Genomic DNA, 25095 nt, shown 5'->3' with positions numbered 1-25095 from the left:
TGCAATTGTTTTTTTTTAAAATTGCTGATATTAAAATCTTGAAAAACATTTCATTACATCTAGAAGTTATGCATTAACCATAGTCAAACCCTAGAGGAGATTGTGGCTCTTGAGGCTGGAAAAACCTAAAAAATGACAAAAACTTTCAGAAACTTGAAAAATTGCCAGTTGCATAAAAGGAACTGCTAAATTGTGATGATAAAAGTTGAAAACTAATCCGTGGCCAAAGAACATTTTCCAGTAATTTATCATTAAACCCGTACGGAGATTTTCTGTTAGGCTGAAAAAACGGAATAAGGACGATAAATATTTTAAAAAATTTTTAAAATTGCAAGTTTTGAAATTGAAAGACATTCCATTACATTTAGAAACTATTTAATAATCTATTGTCAAACCCTAGAGGAGCTTTCACGGCTCCTGAGGCTGAAGAAACCTAAAAGTCGACAAAAATTTTCCAAAAACTTGAAAAAACGCAAGTTTTATAAAAAAAAAATCGCAAAAATTTGTCATATTAAAAAATGATAGCTAATCCAGGAAAAATACAATTTCTTCAGTAACTTATTATCAAACACTAAACAAAGTTTTCTGGCCTGCTTCTGGGAAGAAGTGAATAATGAAATATTAATGTCAAGAAAATTGAAAAATTGCACGTTTTGTCAAAAAAAAATGCTAAAATTCGTGATGTTCAAATCTTGAAATCATTCCACTACCACCCCCAATATGCAGTAACCTATTATAAAGCCCTAGAGGAGGTTCCTTGAGACCTAGGGCTGAAAGATTTCAAAAAATGACAAAAATTTTCCAAAACCTTGGAGGAGGTCCCTAGGAATCTGGTGTCGGAAAAATGATAAAAAATTAAAGATAAAAACTTGAAATTGCAAAAAAAATTTTTTAAAAATTTCTGATATAAAAATCTTGAAGATTCAATTATAACTAGAGGCTATGCAGTAACATATAATCAAACCCCAGAGGAGGTTTGTGGCTCTTGAGGCTGGATAAATTTAAAAAATTACCAAAAATTTCAAAAAAACTCAAAAAATTCAAAATATCGATTTGCATTAAAAAAGCTGCTAAAATTGTAATGATAAAAGTTGAACACTAATCCGTGGCCAAAGAACATTTTCCAGTAATTTATCATTAAACCCGTACGGAGATTTTCTGTTAGGCTGAAAAAACGGAATAAGTACGATAAATATTTAAAAAAATTTTAAAATTGCAAGTTTTGAAATTGAATAACATTCCATTACATTTAGAAACTATTTAATAATCTATTGTCAAACCCTAGAGGAGCTTTCACGGCTCCTGAGGCTGAAGAAACCTAAAAAAACGACAAAAATTTTCTAAAAACTTGAAAAAACGCAAGTTTTATAAAAAAAAATCGCAAAAACTTGTCATATTAAAAAATGAAAGCTAATCCAGGAAAAATACAATTTCTTCAGTAACTTATTATCAAACACTCAAGAAAGTTTTCTGGCCTACTTCTGGGAAGAAGTGAATAATGAAATATTAATGTCAAGAAAATTGAAAAATTGCACGTTTTGTCAAAAAAAAATGCTAAAATTCGTGATGTTCAAATCTTGAAACCATTCCACTACCACCCCAATATGCAGTAACCTATTATAAAGCCCTAGAGGAGGTTCCTTGAGACCTAGGGCTGAAAGATCTCAAAAAATGACAAAAATTTTCCAAAACCTTGGAGGAGGTCCCTAGGACCCTGGTGTCGGAAAAATGATAAAAAATTAAAGATAAAAACTTGAAATTGCAAAAATTTTTTTAAAAATTTCTGATATAAAAATCTTGAAGATTCAATTAAAACTAGAAGCTATGCAGTAACCTATAATCAAACCCCAGAGGAGGTTTGTGGCTCTTGAGGCTGGATAAACCTAAAAAATTACCAAAAATTTCAAAAAAACTCAAAAAATTCAAAATATCGATTTGCATTAAAAAAGCTGCTAAAATTGTGATGATAAAAGTTGAACACTAATCCGTGGCCAAAGAACATTTTCCAGTAATTTATCATAAAACCCATACGGAGATTTTCTGTTAGGCTGAAAAAACGGAATAAGTACGATAAATATTTAAAAAAATTTTAAAATTGCAAGTTTTGAAAATGAAAAACATTCCATTATATTTAGAAACCATTTAAAATTCTATTGTCAAATCTTAGAGGAGCTTTCACGGCTCCTGAGGCTGAAGAAACCTAAAAGTCGACAAAAATTTTCTAAAAACTTGAAAAAACGCAAGTTTTATAAAAAAAAAATCGCAAAAACTTGTCATATTAAAAAATGAAAGCTAATCCAGGAAAAATACAATTTCTTCAGTAACTTATTATCAAACACTCAAGAAAGTTTTCTGGCCTACTTCTGGGAAGAAGTGAATAATGAAATATTAATGTCAAGAAAATTGAAAAATTGCACGTTTTGTCAAAAAAAAAATGCTAAAATTCGTGATGTTCAAATCTTGAAACCATTCCACTACCACCCCAATATGCAGTAACCTATTATAAAGCCCTAGAGGAGGTTCCTTGAGACCTAGGGCTGAAAGATCTCAAAAAATGACAAAAATTTTCCAAAACCTTGGAGGAGGTCCCTAGGAATCTGGTGTCGGAAAAATGATAAAAAATTAAAGATAAAAACTTGAAATTGCAAAAAATTTTTTTTAAAAATTTCTGATATAAAAATCTTGAAGATTCAATTAAAACTAGAAGCTATGCAGTAACCTATAATCAAACCCCAGAGGAGGTTTGTGGCTCTTGAGGCTGGATAAACCTAAAAAATTACCAAAAATTTCAAAAAAACTCAAAAAATTCAAAATATCGATTTGCATTAAAAAAGCTGCTAAAATTGTGATGATAAAAGTTGAACACTAATCCGTGGCCAAAGAACATTTTCCAGTAATTTATCATTAAACCCGTACGGAGATTTTCTGTTAGGCTGAAAAAACGGAATAAGTACGATAAATATTTAAAAAAATTTTAAAATTGCAAGTTTTGAAATTGAAAAACATTCCATTACATTTAGAAACTATTTAATAATCTATTGTCAAACCCTAGAGGAGCTTTCACGGCTCCTGAGGCTGAAGAAACCTAAAAGTCGACAAAAATTTTCTAAAAACTTGAAAAAACGCAAGTTTTATAAAAAAAAATCGCAAAAACTTGTCATATTAAAAAATGAAAGCTAATCCAGGAAAAATACAATTTCTTCAGTAACTTATTATCAAACACTCAAGAAAGTTTTCTGGCCTACTTCTGGGAAGAAGTGAATAATGAAATATTAATGTCAAGAAAATTGAAAAATTGCACGTTTTGTCAAAAAAAAAATGCTAAAATTCGTGATGTTCAAATCTTGAAACCATTCCACTACCACCCCAATATGCAGTAACCTATTATAAAGCCCTAGAGGAGGTTCCTTGAGACCTAGGGCTGAAAGATCTCAAAACATGACAAAAATTTTCCAAAACCTTGGAGGAGGTCCCTAGGAATCTGGTGTCGGAAAAATGATAAAAAATTAAAGATAAAAACTTGAAATTGCAAAAAATTTTTTTTAAAAATTTCTGATATAAAAATCTTGAAGATTCAATTAAAACTAGAAGCTATGCAGTAACCTATAATCAAACCCCAGAGGAGGTTTGTGGCTCTTGAGGCTGGATAAACCTAAAAAATTACCAAAAATTTCAAAAAAACTCAAAAAATTCAAAATATCGATTTGCATTAAAAAAGCTGCTAAAATTGTGATGATAAAAGTTGAACACTAATCCGTGGCCAAAGAACATTTTCCAGTAATTTATCATTAAACCCGTACGGAGATTTTCTGTTAGGCTGAAAAAACGGAATAAGTACGATAAATATTTAAAAAAATTTTAAAATTGCAAGTTTTGAAATTGAAAAACATTCCAATACATTTAGAAACTATTTAATAATCTATTGTCAAACCCTAGAGGAGCTTTCACGGCTCCTGAGGCTGAAGAAACCTAAAAGTCGACAAAAATTTTCCAAAAACTTGAAAAAACGCAAGTTTTATAAAAAAAAAATCGCAAAAATTTGTCATATTAAAAAATGAAAGCTAATCTAGGAAAAATACAATTTCTTCAGTAACTTATTATCAAACACTAAAGAAAGTTTTCTGGCCTGCTTCTGGGAAGAAGTGAATAATGAAATATTAATGTCAAGAAAATTGAAAAATTGCACGTTTTGTCAAAAAAAATGCTAAAATTCGTGATGTTCAAATCTTGAAACCATTCCACTACCACCCCCAATATGCAGTTAGCTATTATAAAGCCCTAGAGGAGGTTCCTTGAGAACTAGGGGTGAAAGATCTCAAAAAATGACAAAAATATTCCAAAACCTTGGGGGAGGTCCCTAGGACCCTGGTGTCGGAAAAATGATAAAAAATTAAAGATAAAAACTTGAAATTGCAAAAAAAAAATTTTAAAAAATTTCTGATATAAAAATCTTGAAGATTCAATTAAAACTAGAAGCTATGCAGTAACCTATAATCAAACCCCAGAGGAGGTTTGTGGCTCTTGAGGCTGGAGAAACCTAAAAAAACTATCAAAAATTTCAAAAAAACTCGAAAAAAAATTCAAAATATTGATTTGCATTAAAAAAGCTGCTAAATTTGTGATAATAAAAGTTGAAAACTAATCCATGACCAAAAAACATTTTCAAGTACCTTATTCTAAAATCGTAACGGAGATTTTTCGCTGAGCTGAAAAACCTGAATAAATGACAATAAATATCAAAAAGACCAAAAAAAATTAAGAGTTTTGTAAAATAAAAACGCTAAAATTCGTAGTGTTGAAATCTTGAAAAACATTGCATTACATTTGGAAACCAAAGAGTAACCTATCGTCAAACCCTAAAGGAGGTTCCTCGGCTCTTGAGGCTGGAAAAACCTAATAACCGACAAGAATTTTCAAACTTGAAATGCAAGTTTTATATAAAAAAAAATCGTTAAAATTTGCCATATTAAAAAATGAAAGCTATTCTATGGCAAATGAAATGTAATTTCAGTTACTTATTACCAAAACCCTAAGGACATTTTCTGGCCCCTGCGTCTGGAAAGACGTGAATAAAGAAAAATAATTATCAAACACATTGAAAATATTTGCACGTTTTGTTGAGAAAATGCCAAAATTCCTGATCTTCAAATGTTGAAACGATTTCACTACCACTAGAAACTTAATATCAAACACTTAGCGACGTTTTCTGGCCTCTACGTCTGGAAAGACGTGAACAATGAAAAAAAAATGTCAAAAAAATTTAAAAAAACTTGCACCTTTTGTCAAAAAATGCCAAAAAACCATTCGACTACCAATAAAAACTATGAAGTAACCTATTATAAAACCCTAGAGGAGGTTCCTTGACACCTAGGGCTAAAATTTTCAAAAAGCCTGAAAAATGTGAAAATTAGTATAAAATTGTGTTTTTATCGATCGGTTGTTCGTCAGTAGCCACGGGGGGGGGGGGGGGGGGGTGGGGTTGCACCGGCGGGGCTGATGGGGAGGAGGGGAGGGGGTGGGCAAGAGCGTAGTGGGGGTCAACAGTGGGGGTGTCTTTAACCTCTAAGAACCGCCCTTCACACCATAAGTATAAGTCTTCAAAAGAGTTTGAGCTGAAACAGAGCTGAAAGGCTCCAAGAGCACTAAATGCCCGCTGGGCGTTATCTGTTTATCCGGATTTTGAGGACGAAGAGTCAAAAGTCAAAAGACGAAAAACAGGTCAAGCGAAAAATCACAAAAAAGACCAACAGGACTAATATAATTGCCACAAACTTCGTTTGAGAGCAATTAAAACTTCTAATTCGCTGCGCAGTTTCAGTTAGAGTCTAAAATTATACCTAATTCAGCTTCTAAATTTATAGCTATTAAGCTTAACGACAGCCAGCAACCTTTCTAATGAACTTTGATAACCTAATGCAATGACTGTGTCCGGGCTTTATCGGTTTATCCCGTTTCTCTTGAATTCGCTTTGACTTTGACTGAATTCACTACATTGCGTAATTCAATGCTTGAAAGAACTTAAAATCCATTCAGTAGCAAGGATGAATGAAGAAACAGCGGACTTGAAGTGATCGTTACGTCCGTCATATAGTAGAAACAAAAATCGTGACAATACTATAAAAAAAATTACTAACGTCGGGTGAATTCCACTCAAAAGACAGCCACGGCAATTCAATTGGGTAAAGGTTTTCCCAAAGTTTGTTATGGTTGCAAAACTCCCAAGCCAAGAGGGGTTAGAACAAACCCTCAACTTCCAGGATAAAAACCTGACATATCAACTACTAGGCTACAATGGCTTTTATTCTCTTTGATTCTCTCACAGTCACTTTTATATTATCAACAAACGTTATTTCAGAATGAGAGCATCTAGTGAACATCTAATGCAATATGACTTAATGACCGGGCTTTATCGGTTTATCCAGTATATCTTGAACTTGTTCTTTTGACTTTGGCTGTATTCACTACTTTGCGTAGTTCGATGCTTGAAAGAACTTAAAATCCACTAAGTTGAAACAGCGAGTGAGGTAAGTCAGATGTCGTGAAAAATGTGATTTACGTAAAACCAAAAACGTGATCAAAGGGTAAAGCGAATAAAAAACCACCGCAAGACATAGTCAAAATAAATATATTTATTTATGCCCTGACATTTACTCCGCTTCAAAAGGCAAATGAGAGCTGTTAGTAACGAGACTAAGCAATGAGAAGACAGGATCAACATCAAAGAACAACTGATAATTATTTCAACACAAACTCTAATTATTTTGCTCTATTTCCCATTACCAACTTGTCATTAAATGTCGATGAGTCCTCTCACCAATAATATTAAAGGATAAGTCAAAAATATCCAACAATCGCAATAAAACTCGCTGAAAAAATTGAAAACACTAATTGTAAAAGCCACAGAAAGCTACAAATACTGAAAGATACAATTACATCCAATAACTGCGTCTTCAATGACAACCATTGATACCATTCATCAACGATATTAAGTGATAAGACAGCATTAAGTACAACAAATACTAGCAAAACTAAACTAAGAAGAAGCGTTTAAACCACAAGAAGCAATAGTTATGAACTGAAATGACTTGCTTTAATTAAAGCTTTTTTAGCAATGAGACCAGACAATAAAGAGACAGAGCTAAGACGACAAAGTTTAAAGAAAATTTCGCAAAAATCAAAAAGTTTGATAATTATTATTCAAAACAATAAGCGTGAAAGTCATGGAAAGCACTAGCTTTGAAAGAATGATTAAATCGATAAACTTCACCCCTATTAGCAGCATTAGAGACTGTCCCAAATGAGATTAAATGATCAAAAAGTAAATAAATACTTGCAGATTTCAAAGATTCACTCAAAAATTTTGATAAAAAGTAGTGCCAAATTCATGAAAACCACTAGCTATCAACTTGAGCCATTAATTAAGTTTTTATGCCTCATTAGCATACAATCAGATCTACCATTGACGATACTAAGCGAAAAGAAAACAGAATTTCAAAAAAGGGGAAAATCTAAAATTCACTAATATTTTAAGACCACAAATAGTGGTAAAGTCATAAAAAAGATTCAGCTGTCGTTTAAAGAATTCAAGCAAAGGCAAACAGGCACAAAAAGAACACATATGTACTATCTAAAAATCACTGAAGGAGCGGAAACTCCGAAAACAGAATTCAAATTGACGCACCTGAAAAAAAATCCATTTCAAAAACCGCCAAATTGGTCAAACACCACATTCTCACTCCACGGTATTTTGAGAAAAGACACGCCTCAAACCTCCGCGTTTTTGGCTCCCTTTATTATTTCTGTGTGGTCAAAATCAGCACGCTAATGTGACTTCTCACTGACGTGAAAAAACCGAAAAAAGTGTGAACAGATCTTAAAAAAAGACAGCGCAACAATACAATTCAAATTCTTTGAATCTTAAAAACATAGCAGCACAAGTCCTGGCCTACAAGTCAAAGAATTCTCCCTGACTAAACAAAAATCTAGACCTAGAAGGGGCTATGACTTGATTGGTAAAACCATTTAGAAAAAATCCTATCAAAAATTGAAAAAAATAGCTGGCAGATTGCCAGAAAATAGCCGCAATAGATTCGTAGATCGGCAGTCTAAAAAAACAGTAAAAAAAGACAGACCAAAAAAAATCGTCTTTTTTTGACGGCTGATCTGATATATTTTGATTAAAAATCTGTATATGTTACTGCTGCCTCTATTAGCTGATCTCAAATAACCTTCATTTAGAGTGACACACACCCATTTGACCTTTTCTCTTTGAATTAAAGTAAATAAAAGTGAATTTCAAAGTGAGGAAGTCATTTTTGAGAGTGAGGTAAGTCAAGTGTGACCAAAAATTTAATCACACGCATGAACAAAAAAACTCGCTCCACTAAGAGCGAAAAATGACGTCACACATGCAATTCATTTGAAATTGCATGAACGAATGAACAAAAAGTGGCTGTGACGTCATATGGTCGTAACAAAAGTCATGACGACGAAATAAAAAAAACATAGCAGGACAAGTCCTGACGTCCAATTCAAAGAATTTTCATTGACTAAACAGAAAACTAGACCAAGAACAGAATATGAATGGATTGAGAAATCTATTTAGAAAAAAATCCGATCCAAAAAATCGAAAAAACTGTAAAAATCAAAGTGAAATTGCCGCATGTGAACAAAAAACCACTAGCGAGGAAGCGAATTTTTGTTCAAACAACGTTTTCTCACTCTACTTAAAAATTAAAGCGAAAAAATTTAACGCCGCAAAACCACTCCACTCGCTTTTTCGCTCCACTTCCTGTTTCGGCGTGACCAAAATCACTACTCCAATTTGATTTCAAAAATCATGAAAATGTGTGAACAGATCTTTAAAAAAAGACAGCGCCCCAATACAATTCAAGTTCTTTGAATTTTTAAAAAAACCAAGAGAAGGCCAATAATAGCCCCAGCTATCGCTGTGCGGCTATTAAACAGAAAAATCAAAGCGACAATGCCGCATGTGAACAAACCACTAGCGAGAAAGCAAATTTTTGTTTATACACCGTTCTCTCACTTTACTTAAAAATTAGATTGAAAAAATTTAAGGCCGCAAAACAACTCGCTCCACTTCCTGTTTCGGCGTGACCAAATCATCGCTTCAATTTGCCATCAAAAATCATGAAAATGTGTTAACAGATCTTAAAAAACAATGGATCGTTGACGTATTAATGGATTGTTGACGTAAAAATGTGTTAATAGACCAGTTTTGCTCTAGCACTGCTGTATTAACGGATACAAGAATCACGCAGATCTGAATCAACAACTGCTACAAATCTCTTTTCAGAGCAATTGATGTTTCCACAATTTCGCAAAAATATTACCCAACCTTGCACACAAAGAGTGGCGGAACACTGATGTTATTGTTCTCAATGTCGAGGTCCTTCAGGAGACCGAAGTCACCGAAGTCGAATGGCAAATTTCTGAGCTGATTATCTCGTAGATTCATGCTCTGCATTTGTTGCAGTTGGCAAATTTCTTCTGGCAGTTGGCTTAATTTGTTATTGGGCATCGAAAAGTGTTGCATCTTCCTTAGCTCTAAAAGATCAGCACTGGATGTAAAAAACTATCATTATGGCGACAAACTTTCCCCTATATTCTTCTCCAACAAAAGCACTTGATAATGTAATCTGAGCAGCTTCATTAAAAATTTATTCATGATGAACCTAACCAAAAAATTATAATAATTAGTCAGTCACATGAACTTAATACAATTGGATTTGCTGTCTGTACACTCCTGGTCAGTGCTGTTACAATAATTAAATTGTTACAACTACTCGAGAACAAAGATTTTTTTAAAAAAATCTCCAGGTATACCGTCGGGCGTTTTGTTTTTACTGTCTAAATGGCAAACCAAGCCGAAGTGACAGCAGTTAATCTACTCTAATGCGCATAGCTACGATATTCTCATTTGTCAAAAACGAAACTGATACTGATTGCAGTAGAGATGCGCTGAAGTAAAGAAGCTGGTATACGCAAGTAATTACCTTAAGCCCCTTTTCTGAAAGAAGATGTAGCTTCATAATCATTTCAATCCACATAAACATATGAAAATAAGGTACACCACTAGCAGGGGAAAAATCTCAGAAAAATGACTCACTCGCAATGGATGGTGGCAACTCTGCGATGTCATTATGGGCGAGATACAGCTCACGCAGATTACTCAAATGCATGATGTCCTCGGGCAATGAATCTACCTGAAAAAAAAATACAAAATAAAGGCCCCGAACATGACTCACATTTCAGTGAAAACCAATTTTGCTAGAGCTTTTTGAGGTCAGGATTATTCTCCCAAGATTGCCCATATCTATTTTTCAAGGGGTTACTCAATTTCTCACGAAAAATTTTACGCAAAAGAAAACGACATCTATTTCTTTTAATATCAGAATCAATGTGTCTCAACTGAAAATCGCCGAGATCAGGAAGTAGAACTATGGATGCATTGAAATGCAAGAAGAACGAATTCTCAAAAATCGAGTTCAAAAATCTACCAAAAGTACCTCGGGAATAAAATCGGTGCATAGATTTTAAACTAGCACAAATTCCGCGAATTAACATGCAAATTCCAAACATGTAAATTAATAATATAACCAAAAAGGTTAATGTTTACATATCTTTAGAATAATCAGAATTATATATTGAAATAACCCAAATTACGAAATCACGAATCTACTAAAGAACTTCTGATTATTAATTGATATTATCCATTAAGCTGTTCGTTCATAGATAGGAGCATAGGAAGCAAATGGTCCTAATTGTCTGTCTATTGGTATATTTGCATGCTGACATTGCTAGAGCTCTGGTAAAAAAAAGCGTTTTACAGAACTTTTTGTTATAGATTTTTAGAAGAACAGCGTCTGCCATTTTATCCGTGAATATGAAAACAAAACCAAACGGCATAATTATTAGAGTTGCAGCAAAAAGATTATGCCAACCGATTCCTGATATTATTCAATATACATTACGCAAAGCGGTTATAGATTGTAAACACAAATTTAAGCCATCGTTTTTAGCCGAACGACCAAAACCCAAATGAAAGCAAGCATCAGTATAACAAACCGACTAAGAACAACATGCGGCGCATTCATTCAGAGGGGGCTGTTGTGCAGATAATTTTTTATGGCTTCAAAATCCCAGCAAGGAGCGGTTCGAACACCCCGACCTCTGGCATTCTATACATCAGCATTAAACACTCGGCAATCAGGCCTTGGTGTTAATTTATCTTACAATTGATTTTGTTTTAGACACAGACAAAATTTCCGAAAAAAAGCTGCAAGATTGCCGGCATAGCTGTGAAAGACACTTGTGTGCCGCATAAAACAGATACAGCTATAAGTGGAAAAAGTTATTCACGCCGCACTAAAAACTATGTAAACATTGAGCAAACACTTAATAAGCGGAGTTTTAATGTGCAACTTTAAAAGAGGTAACTCAGTTAAGATCAAAAACCAATCACGCAAATGACCTAAAAAGCTTCACTAAAAACATAGCAGGACAAGTCCTGACGTACAATTCAAAGAATTTTCATTGACTAAACAGAAAACTAGACCCAGAACGGACTATGAATGGATTGGGAAAACCATTTAGAAAAAAATCCTATTCAAAAAAGTGAAAAAACAGTAAAAATCAAAGTTAAATTGCCGCATGTGAACAAAAAACCATTAGCGAGAAAGCGAATTTTTGTTCAAACACCGTTTTCTCACTCTACTTTAAATTTAGAGCAAAAAAATGTCACGCCCAAAACCACTCGCTTTTTCGCTCCACTTCCTGTTTCGGCGTGACTAAAATCACTACTCCAATTTGACTTCAAAAATCATGAAAATGTGTGAACAGATCTTAAAAAAAGACAGCGCCCAATACAATTCAAATTCTTTGAATTGTAAAAAATTTAGGAGCGCTATAATAGCCGCCTAGAATTGAGGACGCGGCTATTAATAAACAACAATCGAGAAAGCAAATTCACTCCGCAACAGCTCTCGCTTTATCGCTCCATTTCCTGTTTCACTTACTAAAACCATTACATCAAACTGACATTAAATCATGATGTGTGAGTAGATTTTAAAAAAAAGAAAGAGTCCCAATAAAACAAACACAGCGGGAAAATTCCCGAAACAACTCCAGCAAAAAACAAACCATTGAGGAAACTAGAACATACCAAAGCTACTCATGAGAAAAAAAATTATGATAAAAAATTTCTTAAAAAGAAATTGAACTAAAAAACTAAAAAACAAATTTTTCAAAAAAAATTTTAAGGTCAGTTAAAGTCAAAGAACCAATCAATTAGGCAAATAAGAGTATTAAAACGCTCACAAAACAATAAGGAAGTCATAATAGGCTAAAAATGTGTCTCCGATTCTAGAAAACACGAAAAACTGGATAGAGTAAAAAAATACAGAAAATTTCTCGATTTATTCTCATACTTCTCAACAAAAACCATATTTTGTAGCAGTTTTAGCAGAAAATATCAACAAAGCCCTAATGATCTCAAAGACATCTCCATTTTTGAAGAAACTAAATTAAATTTTTTAAAATTTCTCAATTTTTTAAAATTTCTCAATTGTCAAATTTCATAGAAAGAGAGCGCTTTTTAGTTAAAAGAAACCTGTATACGTTGTAAACAGAGCCTACATGTATGAGGCTTTAATTTATTTACCAATAAAATCAATAAAACAATACAATGGGCCAAAAATAAAAAAAAAATAAAAATCGGCAAAATAGTTGGAAAACCTTCAAATTAGCGTTAAATTTCCGTTATTTACACAAAACGTCAAAAAGAAAGTTACTAACGCCAAATTTATCATAATAAGCTGAATATTATTATTTTTGTCAAAATAATCTGTTAGACAACATAAAAAACCTATAACCAAAAGAAAACTGCTTCAAAAAGAAGCACGTGAACAGAAAAATTCACTTGCTCTAAGAAAATTTTTTAACACCTACATTTTTCGCTCTCTTTGAAAGGAAGGTATGAGCAAAATAACGAATCTCGAATTTTCAGCTCTTCGAATTCACTGAAATAACTCGATCAAAATCTATTTACTCCCTGAACTTCCTGTTTTCTGGCCCGCTCACTTATCAAAACAAAACAGAAAACCATAACGCCTCTTCGAGTAGCTAAAACACTTTGAATTGTTAAAAACTACGAACACCGCACTATAGCTACGCTCAGCTTACAGCTATAATCAGAGCAATTGAGGTCACGAGAAAATCAAATAGTCGAGCGTCAAAAGGTCACTCGAGACCTGAAATCGACAATGTTCTCGACCAAAACGTTCAAGCAAAAATTTTGCATAAAACGAAAAGGACATACACGTTTACAACAATTGCTTCAAACTTCGTTCGAGAGAAATTAAAAAATGGCCAACATGACTAGAAAGCTATCCCATCTTCTTTCTCAATGGTTCTTCCTTATGACAAACTTGAGGCTGGGCCATTCAAAGGAGCGTTGGTTTAAGGTCTAACCTTGCTTCCGTTTGATTGGACAAAGTGAAGGACTTGTAGGTTGGGTAGTGTACAAATTTCATTTGGGAACTTTGAAAAGTTGTTGTTGCTCAAGTTCATGTATGTCACTGATCTCTTGTTGCGCATCTTCAATGCCACCTCGCTCAGAGAATTTCCTGATAACAACAAAGAACCCAACCATAGTTAATTTCCCATATTTTGAGTTTGTGTGAATTTTAGTATCAATCTTTTGGAAATCATTCAGATTTTACTGTTTACCATTCCTTCACGCGACAATTAATTAAGGCTTTTTTCAAATGCTACCGCTCATCGAATGAATTTGTATGTGTGCCATCAACCGGTGCAGTCAATGGCATGAATGCTAAGCTATATAGAGCTCGTCACAATAAATACGGTTTTCTTCAGAGAACAAACTTCAGCTGCTCACACTTGTGAATGAGAGGAAATTTAGATCACGTAAAACGAATACTTCAGGGGCGTAAAAGTCACTTGAAAAGCAATGATGTCACTTGTAAGATGCTGCAATGCAAATGAAAGATACAGTTGATAAGTGCATGAAAAAGTTGAAACCACACCGTGTAGCTGTCTGCAAAATTTCACCTGTCAAGGACGGCTGTTATGGTCGAAATAGTAATAATGAGGCAATTACAAAGTTTAATGAGCGACTTCAAATGATATGTCTGGAACTGGATGGTCTGTATCCGTGGTCAAAAGTTGAATGTCTTGACAATGCGCTGACAGATAATGATATTTCTTATGACGGGGTTCAACCAAACATAAATGGAATCAAAAACCTTGTGAATAATATTCGTCACTATAATGTCTTGAACAATCTACCTGCAGCACAGAATGTGATCCAACCTCCAAAAATTCCAAATTATTGCAATATTGCTTGAGTTGAATAATGTGAAAGATATGAGAATTTGTTTTTTAATAGTAGTACTTTTTTCTGACAAATTTGCACAAAAATCACTTCATAGTTAGTAGGAGCAGTTTAACTCAAAACATTCGTTATATAATATTGTGTACATATTGATGGCCAGCTGGATTGAAAAAATTTTGCGCCTCAAAGCTGTTCGTTTTCTTTGCAATTTGGTTTTGAGAAAAACATTACTCCTTTGTGGAGATATTGAAGACAATCCTGGGCCCTTTAACACATCGAACTTGTCGACTTTTGATAAAGTGCTAGATCCATCCCAAAAGTGTTTGAAAATTTTTCTCATGAATGCGTGTGGCATACAAAATAAGTATGAAGACCTTTCCAATTTGCTTGAACAACTAGATTCGCAAACTATACTTAAAGTAACCGAAACATGGATTTCCGAGCAACAGGACACTAATTTCAAGATCAGTAATGAACATCTTTTCTTACAAAAAGCTCGATCAAAACAAACGGAAGTCCAGCGAGGTGGGGGTGTTGGAGTTCGGATCCCCAAACACTTCAACGTTAAACGTAAGAAAGAATTTGAGATAGCTAATGCAATTTTTTTGAATCAATGTGGTTCGAAATTAAAGAACCTCTGATAAATGTTTGGTGAATATTTCTTACAATCCGAGTAAAAATCTCCAATTTTTTCTTGAACGAGTTGAGTGCTGAAGTATCTAATGCATATCCTTAACAGACAATGTAAAAGAGAAAGAAATACTTGATAACTTTACATCTGGTCTGGCACTTAACCCAACAAATAAGGACACTCCCACTCGCATCAGCAAAACTAATCAATCCCTTATCGATCACTGCTTCATGACAGAAACTCAAAATGTAGAATGGAAAGTTTGTTTGCCGCTTATTGACCACAACATCATATTTTATCAGAGTAATTTGGAAACGATAGGGAGGAACAAAGATACATATTTCTTTAGAAAGAACATGAAATTTTTCTCGGGGGAGAAATTCAACAGGGACTTGGCTTTTGTGGACTGGCGACCTATGTATCAAGAGGAAAATTGTGATGAAATGTTTACAAAATTTAATGAAATTTTTCAAAGTATACTTGATCAACATGCACTAATACAGATCTGTGATTGTTCAATAAAACAAAACAAAAAAAGTAATAAAGCATGGATATCCAAGGAACTCAAAAAATTAACAGCAGAAAAACATTTGTACAATCAATACAAATTCTCTCAAAACTACGATGTTTTCGACGAGTTCAAAAAATGCCGTAACCTAGTGAACCGAAAACTACGAGATGCAAAACACAAATATTCTGTTAATTTTTTTAAGCAATAAGAAACATCGAAGCAGAAATGGAATTTCATCAATAAAAAATTAGGAAACCACAAACAAGGTATTAATGTGTCTGAAATTGAAATAGACCGAGCCAAGACCGTTGACAAGAAAGCAATCTGCAATGCATTTAATAAATCTTTTGCGGAAATGGGCAAATTTTCTGGTGATTTCGTTCCTCTCTATATCCATAAGTTGGACCACTTCTGAAAAATTCAATTTTAGAGTATTGACTTTAAAAGAAATCTACAAAACCATTTATAGTTTAGAAACAGTAAATCACCAGGTCCAGGATTTGTCCATGCATGGGCTTTAAAGGTGGCGAAGTACGCAATTGGTACTCATCTGCAATTTATTTTTCACGAATGTATTCAAAACAGTGTCTTTCCAACTGTTCTCAAACATGCATATGTCACACCAATTCACAAAAAAGGATCAACACCACAAGTGTGCAACTATCGACCAATTTCGGTCACACCAACTTTTGCTAAGCGTTTTGAGAAGCTTCTCCTTTTCCAAATGATGGTTCACATTAATAAAAACAATCCATTGAATATAGAGCAATTTGGATTCCAAAACAAAAAATCTTCAACAGATGCAGTATTGTTTTTCACTGAAACATTAATAGAAAATCATGAAAATGGGCAAAACACTGCAGCGATTTTCTTAGACCTTGCAAAAGCATTCAATTCAATTTCGCACAAAATATTTCTTAAAAAAGCAGAGTGCTTCGACTTTTCTGAGCCTGCAGTTAATTTATTGAGACCTTTTCTCGAAGAAAGATCACAATGCGTCAAATTAGGCACCGAGGTCTCAGAACACATTTTCGTTAATCACGGAGTACCGCAAGTCACAGTATTAGGACCCCCAATTTTGCTTTTATACGTTAACGATTATTCAGAAAAAATCAAAGGTGACTTTGAGCTTGTTCAATCTGCAGACGATACTAGTATTTTATGTCGATATGAACCAGGAGAAACAATTGCAACAAAAATTGAAAATATTGTACTGAAGACGGACAGTTACTTGAAGGAAAATCAACTCACTTTGAATGCTGATAAAACAGAACTACTTTATTTTTCTACCAGGGAAGAATTAGAACCAAAAGTTACTTTTAACCGAAATTTAATAAAATCTGCTGGGAGTTGTCGTTATCTAGCAATACATCTTGACTCAAAACTGACTTTTGAAGCACATCTAAACGTAGTTTTTTTAAAAAAAATGGCGGCAGCCATTCGCTCACTATATCTATTAAGTATCCATATACCTTTGGAAGTAAGGTTGCAAGTTTTCAAATCTTTAGTCCTGTCTCATTTGTCATTCAGGGGTATTTATTTACAAACATTGTCAGCAAAAAATATACAGCGTATAAATCGACAGATTAATTGGGGCATAAAACTGTGTTATAGGCGTCGTAAATTCGATCACTGTCGTGATATCCTTCTCAAATCTCATGTCCTACCAGCCAAATTAATTATTTCAAAGTTTAGTATATTGAAAATCCACACAGACTTGAATCAGAGGATAGTATCAGAAACATTTAAAAAATGTGCAAACCGCCTACAGTTAAAGAACAAACGGACAAAACAGCTGATAATAAGAACGCAAAAGTATACTAAGCAGAGTAAAAGATCTTTGATTTTGAAGAGCATACAAAACTGGAATTAGTTACCCTCTAACGTAAGAGCGACGGAGAAGAAAATTCTTTTCAAAAGAAATTTAACAGTTTTTGCGACGTCAGCATGAAAATTTTCCAATAGATAGACAGTTAGGATCATTCGTGTCTTATTTTTTTTATATAGTAGAACGAACAGCTAAATGGGTAACATCAATTAATAACCAGAAGTTTGATGTATAATTTTGATTATTTCAATAAATATTCGTGATTATTCTGAAGGCATGTAAACTTTAACCTTTCGGTTATATTATTAATTTACATGTTTGGAAAAAAAGTCAAAACGATCAAGCGAAAGTTTTGCATAGAGAAAGAACAATAACACGTTAACAAAAATTGTTTCCAACTTCGTTAGACAGAAAATAAAAAAATCAATACAAATAGAGAGAATTTTTCTCTCTTTAATAGGTTATTAATAGCCTGTTGTTAGCTCAGATTGAAAGGGATTTTCGCCACTATTACACCATTATCCAGTACTACATCCTGTTTTGACCCCGTTTCTAAGCTCGGAAGCTAATTTTAGAGAAGCAACACATGTGCAATAAACAACCGACTAGTGGGAAGGGGGTCCTAAGGAGGCAAGAGCCGAGCATTTCCGGCTAGTGATGGAATGAGATGAAGCGGACAAAATGTGAGTGGCATACGCCAAAACATCGCCAATTGCCATATACACCATTATCTTATGTCTTCAACAACTTCGGTGCATGTACATCTGACACTATTAGATCTCTAAGAGCGCTGAGCTCCATGAAAGTTAGCTAAAAGTTAGAACCAAGAGATCGGCAAAAGAAAACCAAAGAGAACAATTAGTTTGTAGACTAAGCGATAAGACAATAAATAACATAACCGACTAACGTCGGGCGAATTGCTCTCAAACAACCGGCGAGCGGTTGGCTTCGTCAGTAGCTAGCCACGGTTTACGGAGGCTAGCTTTTGCTTGATTCGTCAATGCAACTTTTAGTTTTCTAGCCTTGTTGGTAAACAAATCAAATAAAAAACTGATATCATAAAAATTTGCAAAATAATGCAAAATTTAGAAGAGAAGCTTCCAGATTTCGCAGTGACAATGTTCAGAACTATTTTTTGTCTCTGGAGTTAAGCCAAGTATTCCATCTGCAAGATTTGAACAGCTTCGTTGGCCTGTAATGATCGTTGAACTCAAAAAAGGACAAAAATACTCAAAAATTTTGAGAGATTTCGAAAACAATCTCAAATTTTAACAAAATCTTGCAAATATACAAGATATTACAATCTTTTAAAAAAATTCATGGTCCCAAGAGACTACCCAGTATCCCTATTTTGCACTAAATAGTTTCACTGGCTCATAAAGATCCATAACTTGTAACATGATAATAATTTTCTGAAAATTAAAAAAAAATCAAATATTACAAAAAATTGATAAAAATCCGGAGTCATTAAAATATTGATAACATTCCATTAACTATAGAAACTATGTGATAGCTTTGAAAGCTTATTATCAAGCCTTAGAGGAGGTCCCTAAGACCCTGGTGCCGAAGAAAATGATAAAATATTCAAAAAGATTCAAAAAAAAACTTCAAGAACAAGTTGCAAATGTTTTTAAAAGTTGTTGATGTTAAAATCTTTAAGAACAAATCCATTACATCTAGAAGCCATGCAGTAACCTATCATCAAACCCTAGAGGAGGTTATGTGGCTCTTGAGTTTGGAGAAACCTAAAAAATGACAGAAAATTTCAAAAATATTGAAAAAAAATTGCAAGTGCCATAAAATGCTAAAATTTGTGATAATAAAAGTTGAAAACTAATCTATGGCCAACACACATTCTCCAGCAACTTGTTATCAAACCCTAACGGAGATTTTCTGCTAGGCTGAAAAACCTGAATAATGATAAAGTTAAAAAAAAATGTGGTGTTGAAATCTTGAACATTCCATTGCATTTAGAAACTATACAGTAGCTTATTGTCAGACCTTAGAGAAGGTTCCTCGGCTCTTGAGACTGGAGAACTCTAAAAGACGACAAAAATTTTCAAAAAATTCAAGTTTAATCAAAACAATAGTTAAAATTTGTCATTAAAAAATCGAAAACTATTCCATGGCAAATAATTTTTTCAGTAACTTAATATCAAACCCTTAGCGACGTTTTCTGGCCTCTACGTCTGGAAAGACGTGAACAATGAAAAAAAAAGTCAAAAAATTTTAAAAAAAACTTGCACCTTTTGTCAAAAAATGCCAAAAAACCATTCGACTACCAATAAAAACTATGAAGTAACCTATTATAAAACCCTAGAGGAGGTTCCTTGACATCTAGGGCTAAAATTTTCAAAAAGCCTGAAAAATGTGAAAATTAGTATAAAATTGTGTTTTTATCGATCGGTTGTTCGTCAGTAGCCACGGGGGGGGGGGTGGGGTTGCACCGGCGGGGCTGATGGGGAGGAGGGGAGGGGGTGGGCAAGAGCGTAGTGGGGGTCAACAGTGGGGGTGTCTTTAACCTCTAAGAACCGCCCTTCACGCCATAAGTATAAGTCTTCAAAAGAGTTTGAGCTGAAACAGAGCTGAAAGGCTCCAAGAGCACTAAATGCCCCCTGGGCGTTATCTGTTTATCCGGATTTTGAGGACGAAGAGTCAAAAGCGACAGACGAAAAATCGGTCAAGCGAAAAATTGCATAAAAAAAACACCGACAGGACTAATATAATTGCTACAAACTTAGATTGAGAGCAATTAAAAATAGCCGATGAACGTCCGGCGAATAGCTCTCAAACAACCGGCGAGCAGGTGGCTTCGTCAGTAGCTAGCCACGGTTTAGTGAGGCTAGCTTTAGCTTAATTCAACGGAGCGTGAGATGAGCGCAGAGGGGGGGGGGGGGGGGGCAACGGTAGAAGGGGGATCTTTGGCTGCACGGGGTCCTGAACGATGTGCAGTGGTGGGGATTGGCAGGAGCTGATTTGGGGAGCGCGGGAGGGGTGGGGTTTCCGGATTCATTTCTAAGAACCGGTCTTCACACCATGATCTCCGCCCTTCAGCTGGACGAGAAGGGGTCCTTACCGCCGGGCTGGAGGAAGCTGGAGGTGAGGGGGGTTGGCGATGAGAGGGAGTCAAACTTTTAAGACTAAGAACGGCCCTTCACACCATGAAATTGCCTAAAAACAGTCTTTGCGAATCGCATACTTGGAGAGTAGTACGCTTAAAGGCTCTAAGAGAACTTAATGTCCACTGGGCGCTACCACTTTACCCCGTTTCTGAGGACGAAAAGTTAAATGGGTCAGACAAAAAACCGGTCAAACAAAAAATCGCAAAAAACACCAATAGAATTAATATAATTGTTACAAACTTTGCGTGTGAGCAATTAACAATGATTTCCTAAGAAGTGCTAGTTCAGTCATTTATAACATTTCAACTATAATTCAGCGTCATTGAAGGTAATAGATGATGGCATCACACCACATAACAGCAGCTGAAGCGCGTCATCAACAAAACAGTTAAGGAGAGAGAGATAGAGATAAAACGTGAACGAGAAACAAAGAAAAAGACCCCAACCGACAGAGAAAGCGCTAGGAATATTTTCCATGATGAGATTCGACTTGTTAGTAATGAAACCATATAGAAAACGTGAAAATGCAAAATTCAAGAAAAGTTTCCAGCTTTCGCAGCAAAAACAAGTTAAAAACCTTTTTTGTCTCTGGAGTTTTGTCATAAAACCCATCTGCAAGACTTGAAAAGTTAGTTGGCCAGTAATGATCGTTAAACACAGAAAAGGACAAAGATATTCAAAAATTTTTAACACAATTGCAAAACAAAATTTTGCTAAAAATTGAGATATCAATATCTTTAGAACCAATTCATTGTCTCAAGAAACTATCCAGTATCCTTACAAGCCTTAAAAAGTTTCACTGGCTCATAAAGATCCATAAACTTAACAAACAATAATTATTCTGAAAATTTGAAAAAAAAATTATCAAAAATTGCTGAAACTCGAGTCATTACAAAAATGATAAACAATCTATTAACTCTTAAAACTATGCAATGAGTTATTATCAAACCTTGGAGGAGATCACGGCGCCTGATGCCGGAAAACATCAAAAATTCAAAAATATTCAAAAAAACTTAAAAAATGCACATATTTTTTAAAACGTTGCTTTAATTCGTCATATTTAAATCTTGAAGAACATTTCAATACATCCAAAAACTACGCAGTAACCTTTTAAAAAACTGTAGAGGAGGTTTATTGGCTCTTGAGGCTAGAGAAATCTAAAAAATGACAAAAAAATCAAAAATCCTTAAAAATTGCTAAAATTTGGAATATTAATCAGTTAAAAACTAATCTAGGGCCAAAAAAAATTTTCTAGTAACTTATTATCAAACCCTAACGGAGTTTTTTTATTCCCAGAGCCTGAAAAATCTGGATAATGACAATAAATGTCAAAAATTTGATAAAATTGCAGTTTTGTCAAACTAATGCTAAAATTCGTGATGTTTAAAACTTCCATTACATCTAAAAACTACAGTTAGCTATTATTAAACCCTAGATGAAGTTCTAAGGATCTTGAGGCTGGGAAAAACCAAAAAAAGACAAAATTTCAAAACGTTTGAAAAAAATTGAATGTTTTTTTTTTTAACATTTTATAACATTTGTGATATTAAAAAATTGAAAACTATTCTATGGTCAATAAAAAATTTTAATTTGTTATAAAACCCCTAAGAAAATTTCTTGGCCCATGGGTCTGGAAAAAATTGAACATTGAGAATAAATGACAGAATAAATGGTTGATAAAAATTGAAAAAATTGCAAGTTTTTTAAAAAAAAAAACAAATTCGTGATGTCAAAATGTTGAAAACCATTCCATTACCACTAGAAACTATGCTGTAATCTATAATCCAGCCCGAGAGGAGGTTCTTAGTCGCCTAAGTCTGAAAACTCAAAAAAAAAATACCAGAAATTTTTAAAAGCTTGAAAAAATTGTGAAAATTAATATAAATTTGCGTGTTTTTGTTTCGATTATTAGAACATATAGCTCTTAAAATGGTCATAAAGAGTACTTATGTCATGCAAGACCTTTATCAACTTAAACGGGCCTCAATTTTAGACTGGTCGAAAAAACTATTTTACAAATGACGCAATTAACAACAAAAACATGCAAGAAAAACCATTTTTTAAAAAGAGTCAAACTAAAAAGCCGACTATATTAACTCCAGTGACTAATTAGATTCATTTATTCCCTGCTAGCAACCCATGAAACCTGTCTTTAATAAGACAATGAAAAAACAAAATACGAGCATCACTCAAAAATTCAATTATATTGAAAACGCACAAATTATAAGTCATAGCAAGCAAAAGCCCCTGAAAACAAATGGCGTTAAAGTTATGGAAAGCATTAGCCCTGACCTAAAACAATTAAACCGTTAAAACAATCCCAATTGAAAACTTCTGCAAACTCTCCCTAATTAGACTAAGTGATAAGACAACAAAAAATACAAAAAACATTCGCAGAACCAAAAAATTCCTTAAAGTTCTTTAAATTCTTAATAGGGTCAAAGTCATGAAAAAAATTAGCCATAAACTTGAACCAACTTTAAGGTTCATTTCTGCCCCATTAGCAACCAATAACATTGTCATTGACAATATGTGATGAGACAACAGAAAAAATAAGGAAAGGGGAAAAAATTCGCTTTTATTTAGTGACAACCAATAGCCTCAAAGTAATAAAAAGCTTCAACTGCTCATTGGAGAATTCAACCAATCGCCAATAGGCACGTGAATAAAAATTCGCTTTGAAAAACCGAAAAGTTGTTGAAACTCAATATTCTCACTCCAGTTCAAAGGCAAATCGAAAAATCCAGCTTCAAAGCTGCTCACTCTCTTGCACCCTTTCTTACTCCAGTGTGATTACAATCACCACTCTGACTGTACTTGATATTGGCGTAAAAAAGCCGAAAAAAGTGAACCGATCTTGCAATCAAACTTTTTGAATTGCAACAAAACCAGAAACACAGCAATATAGTAATCCTCAAATTACAGCTTCGTAGCTATAAAGAAGTAACTATATATCAGCATCCAGACAACAGATAAACGATTATATACAACTCCTACCAAAAACAGCGCACAGGTTACACCAAACAAAGGTTTCACTTTAAAACACAGGACACCGTATTGACCGACAAGGGGTTTAGCCCACAACCAAAAAATGAGAAAATCAGCCGACAATTTAATTATAATGAGCAATAGAATTAATTCTGAAGCTGTGACTGGCAGATTTAAAACAGTTCGCAATTTACAGGCAATTAGCAGCCGTTGCTCCCACTAGGAAGAAAAACAAACGACTCGAATTAGAAAACTGGCCATCCTCGTTGACCTGATGCACCTTCCTACTTGATTACCTTAAACCTTTTAAAACAATTGCAGCAAAAATTACATAAGACGAACTGACAAAAAACTGATAAGCATCTGCTACATTTACCGTAAGTTCTGACTCTAAAAGAACTGTTCGGAAAGAGCTTGTAATCCAAGAAAAAAGATAGTTCGCAACAAAATATTACTAATTTCCAGAGAATGTGACGAGTTCAAAAAAATCAGTTCTTGATCAGTCTATAAATTGATCGAGAAAAAGTTGAGCGAGAACCATGAAACTAGAAAAAGACAAAACATACCCGGCAGATTGCCGGAAAATAGCCGCCGTTGATTCCAATAAGCATGATTGGGATTGAAATAACAGAAGATATTGAAAAAAAAAGATTTTTGTGCAAAAACATTTTTTTAAGTCCGATTTATTTTGATGGTATTTCGTGGTTGAACATACTTCTGTTTTAGAGAGAGGCTACAGGGGCTACTATCAATACCAATAAGCATTAGAGATGGTAACTAAGACTTATAGGAACGAAGCGGGCATCTAAAATTGGGCTTTATGGGTTTATCCCGTTTCTACTTCTGACTTCAATTTTTTATACTGACTCTGCTCATTTTGAATTGCTTTGCTGAGCAACTGATGTTCAAAATCACTTTTAGCAGAATGAGAGAAGAGAGAAACTAGCCTAGAGAAGTCAAAAAGATTTCACGCAAAATGTTGAAAAGGCGGCAAAATGAGGTAAAGCGAAACATTTTTTTATTCGACGAAGTAAAAAAAAAATAGGAGCGCTATAATAGCCGGCTGAGAAGATGAGGGCGGCTATTAACAACTTGAAAACGACAAATTTGCAAAAATTACTCAAATTCAACCAATTGTCTTTTGCAAAGTCCAATTGTCTTTTGCAAAGTATTTTGCAAACAACTCAAAGTTGAAATCAATCAAATTGAGACAGCCAAAAGTGCTAGAACAAATGATTTACCACAAAACTATCAAAATTTTATCAAAAAAAAAATGCTGAAAAAGTTGAAAACAAGGCAAAAGGGTAAAAATAGCTGAACATTGACACAAAGTTTTGAATTCACTTTAGAGGACAGAAATGCTTCCGAGTTAAAAACTGCTTTCAGGAAGCCTGACGCGATCAAAAGCTGCCACTCGCTTAGTGAAAATTTTTAACACCTACTTTTAGGCGCTCTCTCTCAAATAAGTTGCATGAACAAATTTACCCACTGTTCTTTGTGCTTCAGCAATTTGACCTAAGCACTTTGCTTTCACGCAGTTCACTTCCGGTTGTAACTATATTCACATAAATTACCGATAAAAAACTCAACAAGTACTCGAGTCGTGCAAAGAGGGCGCCGATACAATCAAAATACTTTGGT

At 34.1% G+C, this 25095-nt stretch overlaps 1 protein-coding gene across 1 annotated transcript in view; it reads right to left on the bottom strand.

Annotated features, from left to right (window-relative positions):
• The window catches only part of LOC142334588 (uncharacterized), an 84571-nt gene that overhangs the window by 37953 nt on the left and 21523 nt on the right, over positions 1-25095 (bottom strand). Inside the window, exons 5-7 of the mRNA XM_075382736.1 lie at positions 13492-13646; positions 10130-10226; positions 9359-9567 (exon numbers count right to left, since the gene is read on the bottom strand). Of these exons, the coding sequence (XP_075238851.1) occupies positions 9359-9567; positions 10130-10226; positions 13492-13646 (461 nt within the window). The remainder of the gene's footprint in view (positions 1-9358; positions 9568-10129; positions 10227-13491; positions 13647-25095) is intronic.

This window comes from Convolutriloba macropyga, chromosome 2, assembly GCF_964194025.1.
Source record: "Convolutriloba macropyga chromosome 2, txConMacr16.3, whole genome shotgun sequence".
NCBI classification, from domain to species: Eukaryota; Metazoa; Xenacoelomorpha; order Acoela; family Convolutidae; genus Convolutriloba; species Convolutriloba macropyga.
The sequence above is the reverse complement of the archived record's forward strand: the minus strand, read 5'-3'. Positions and strand labels throughout refer to the sequence as shown.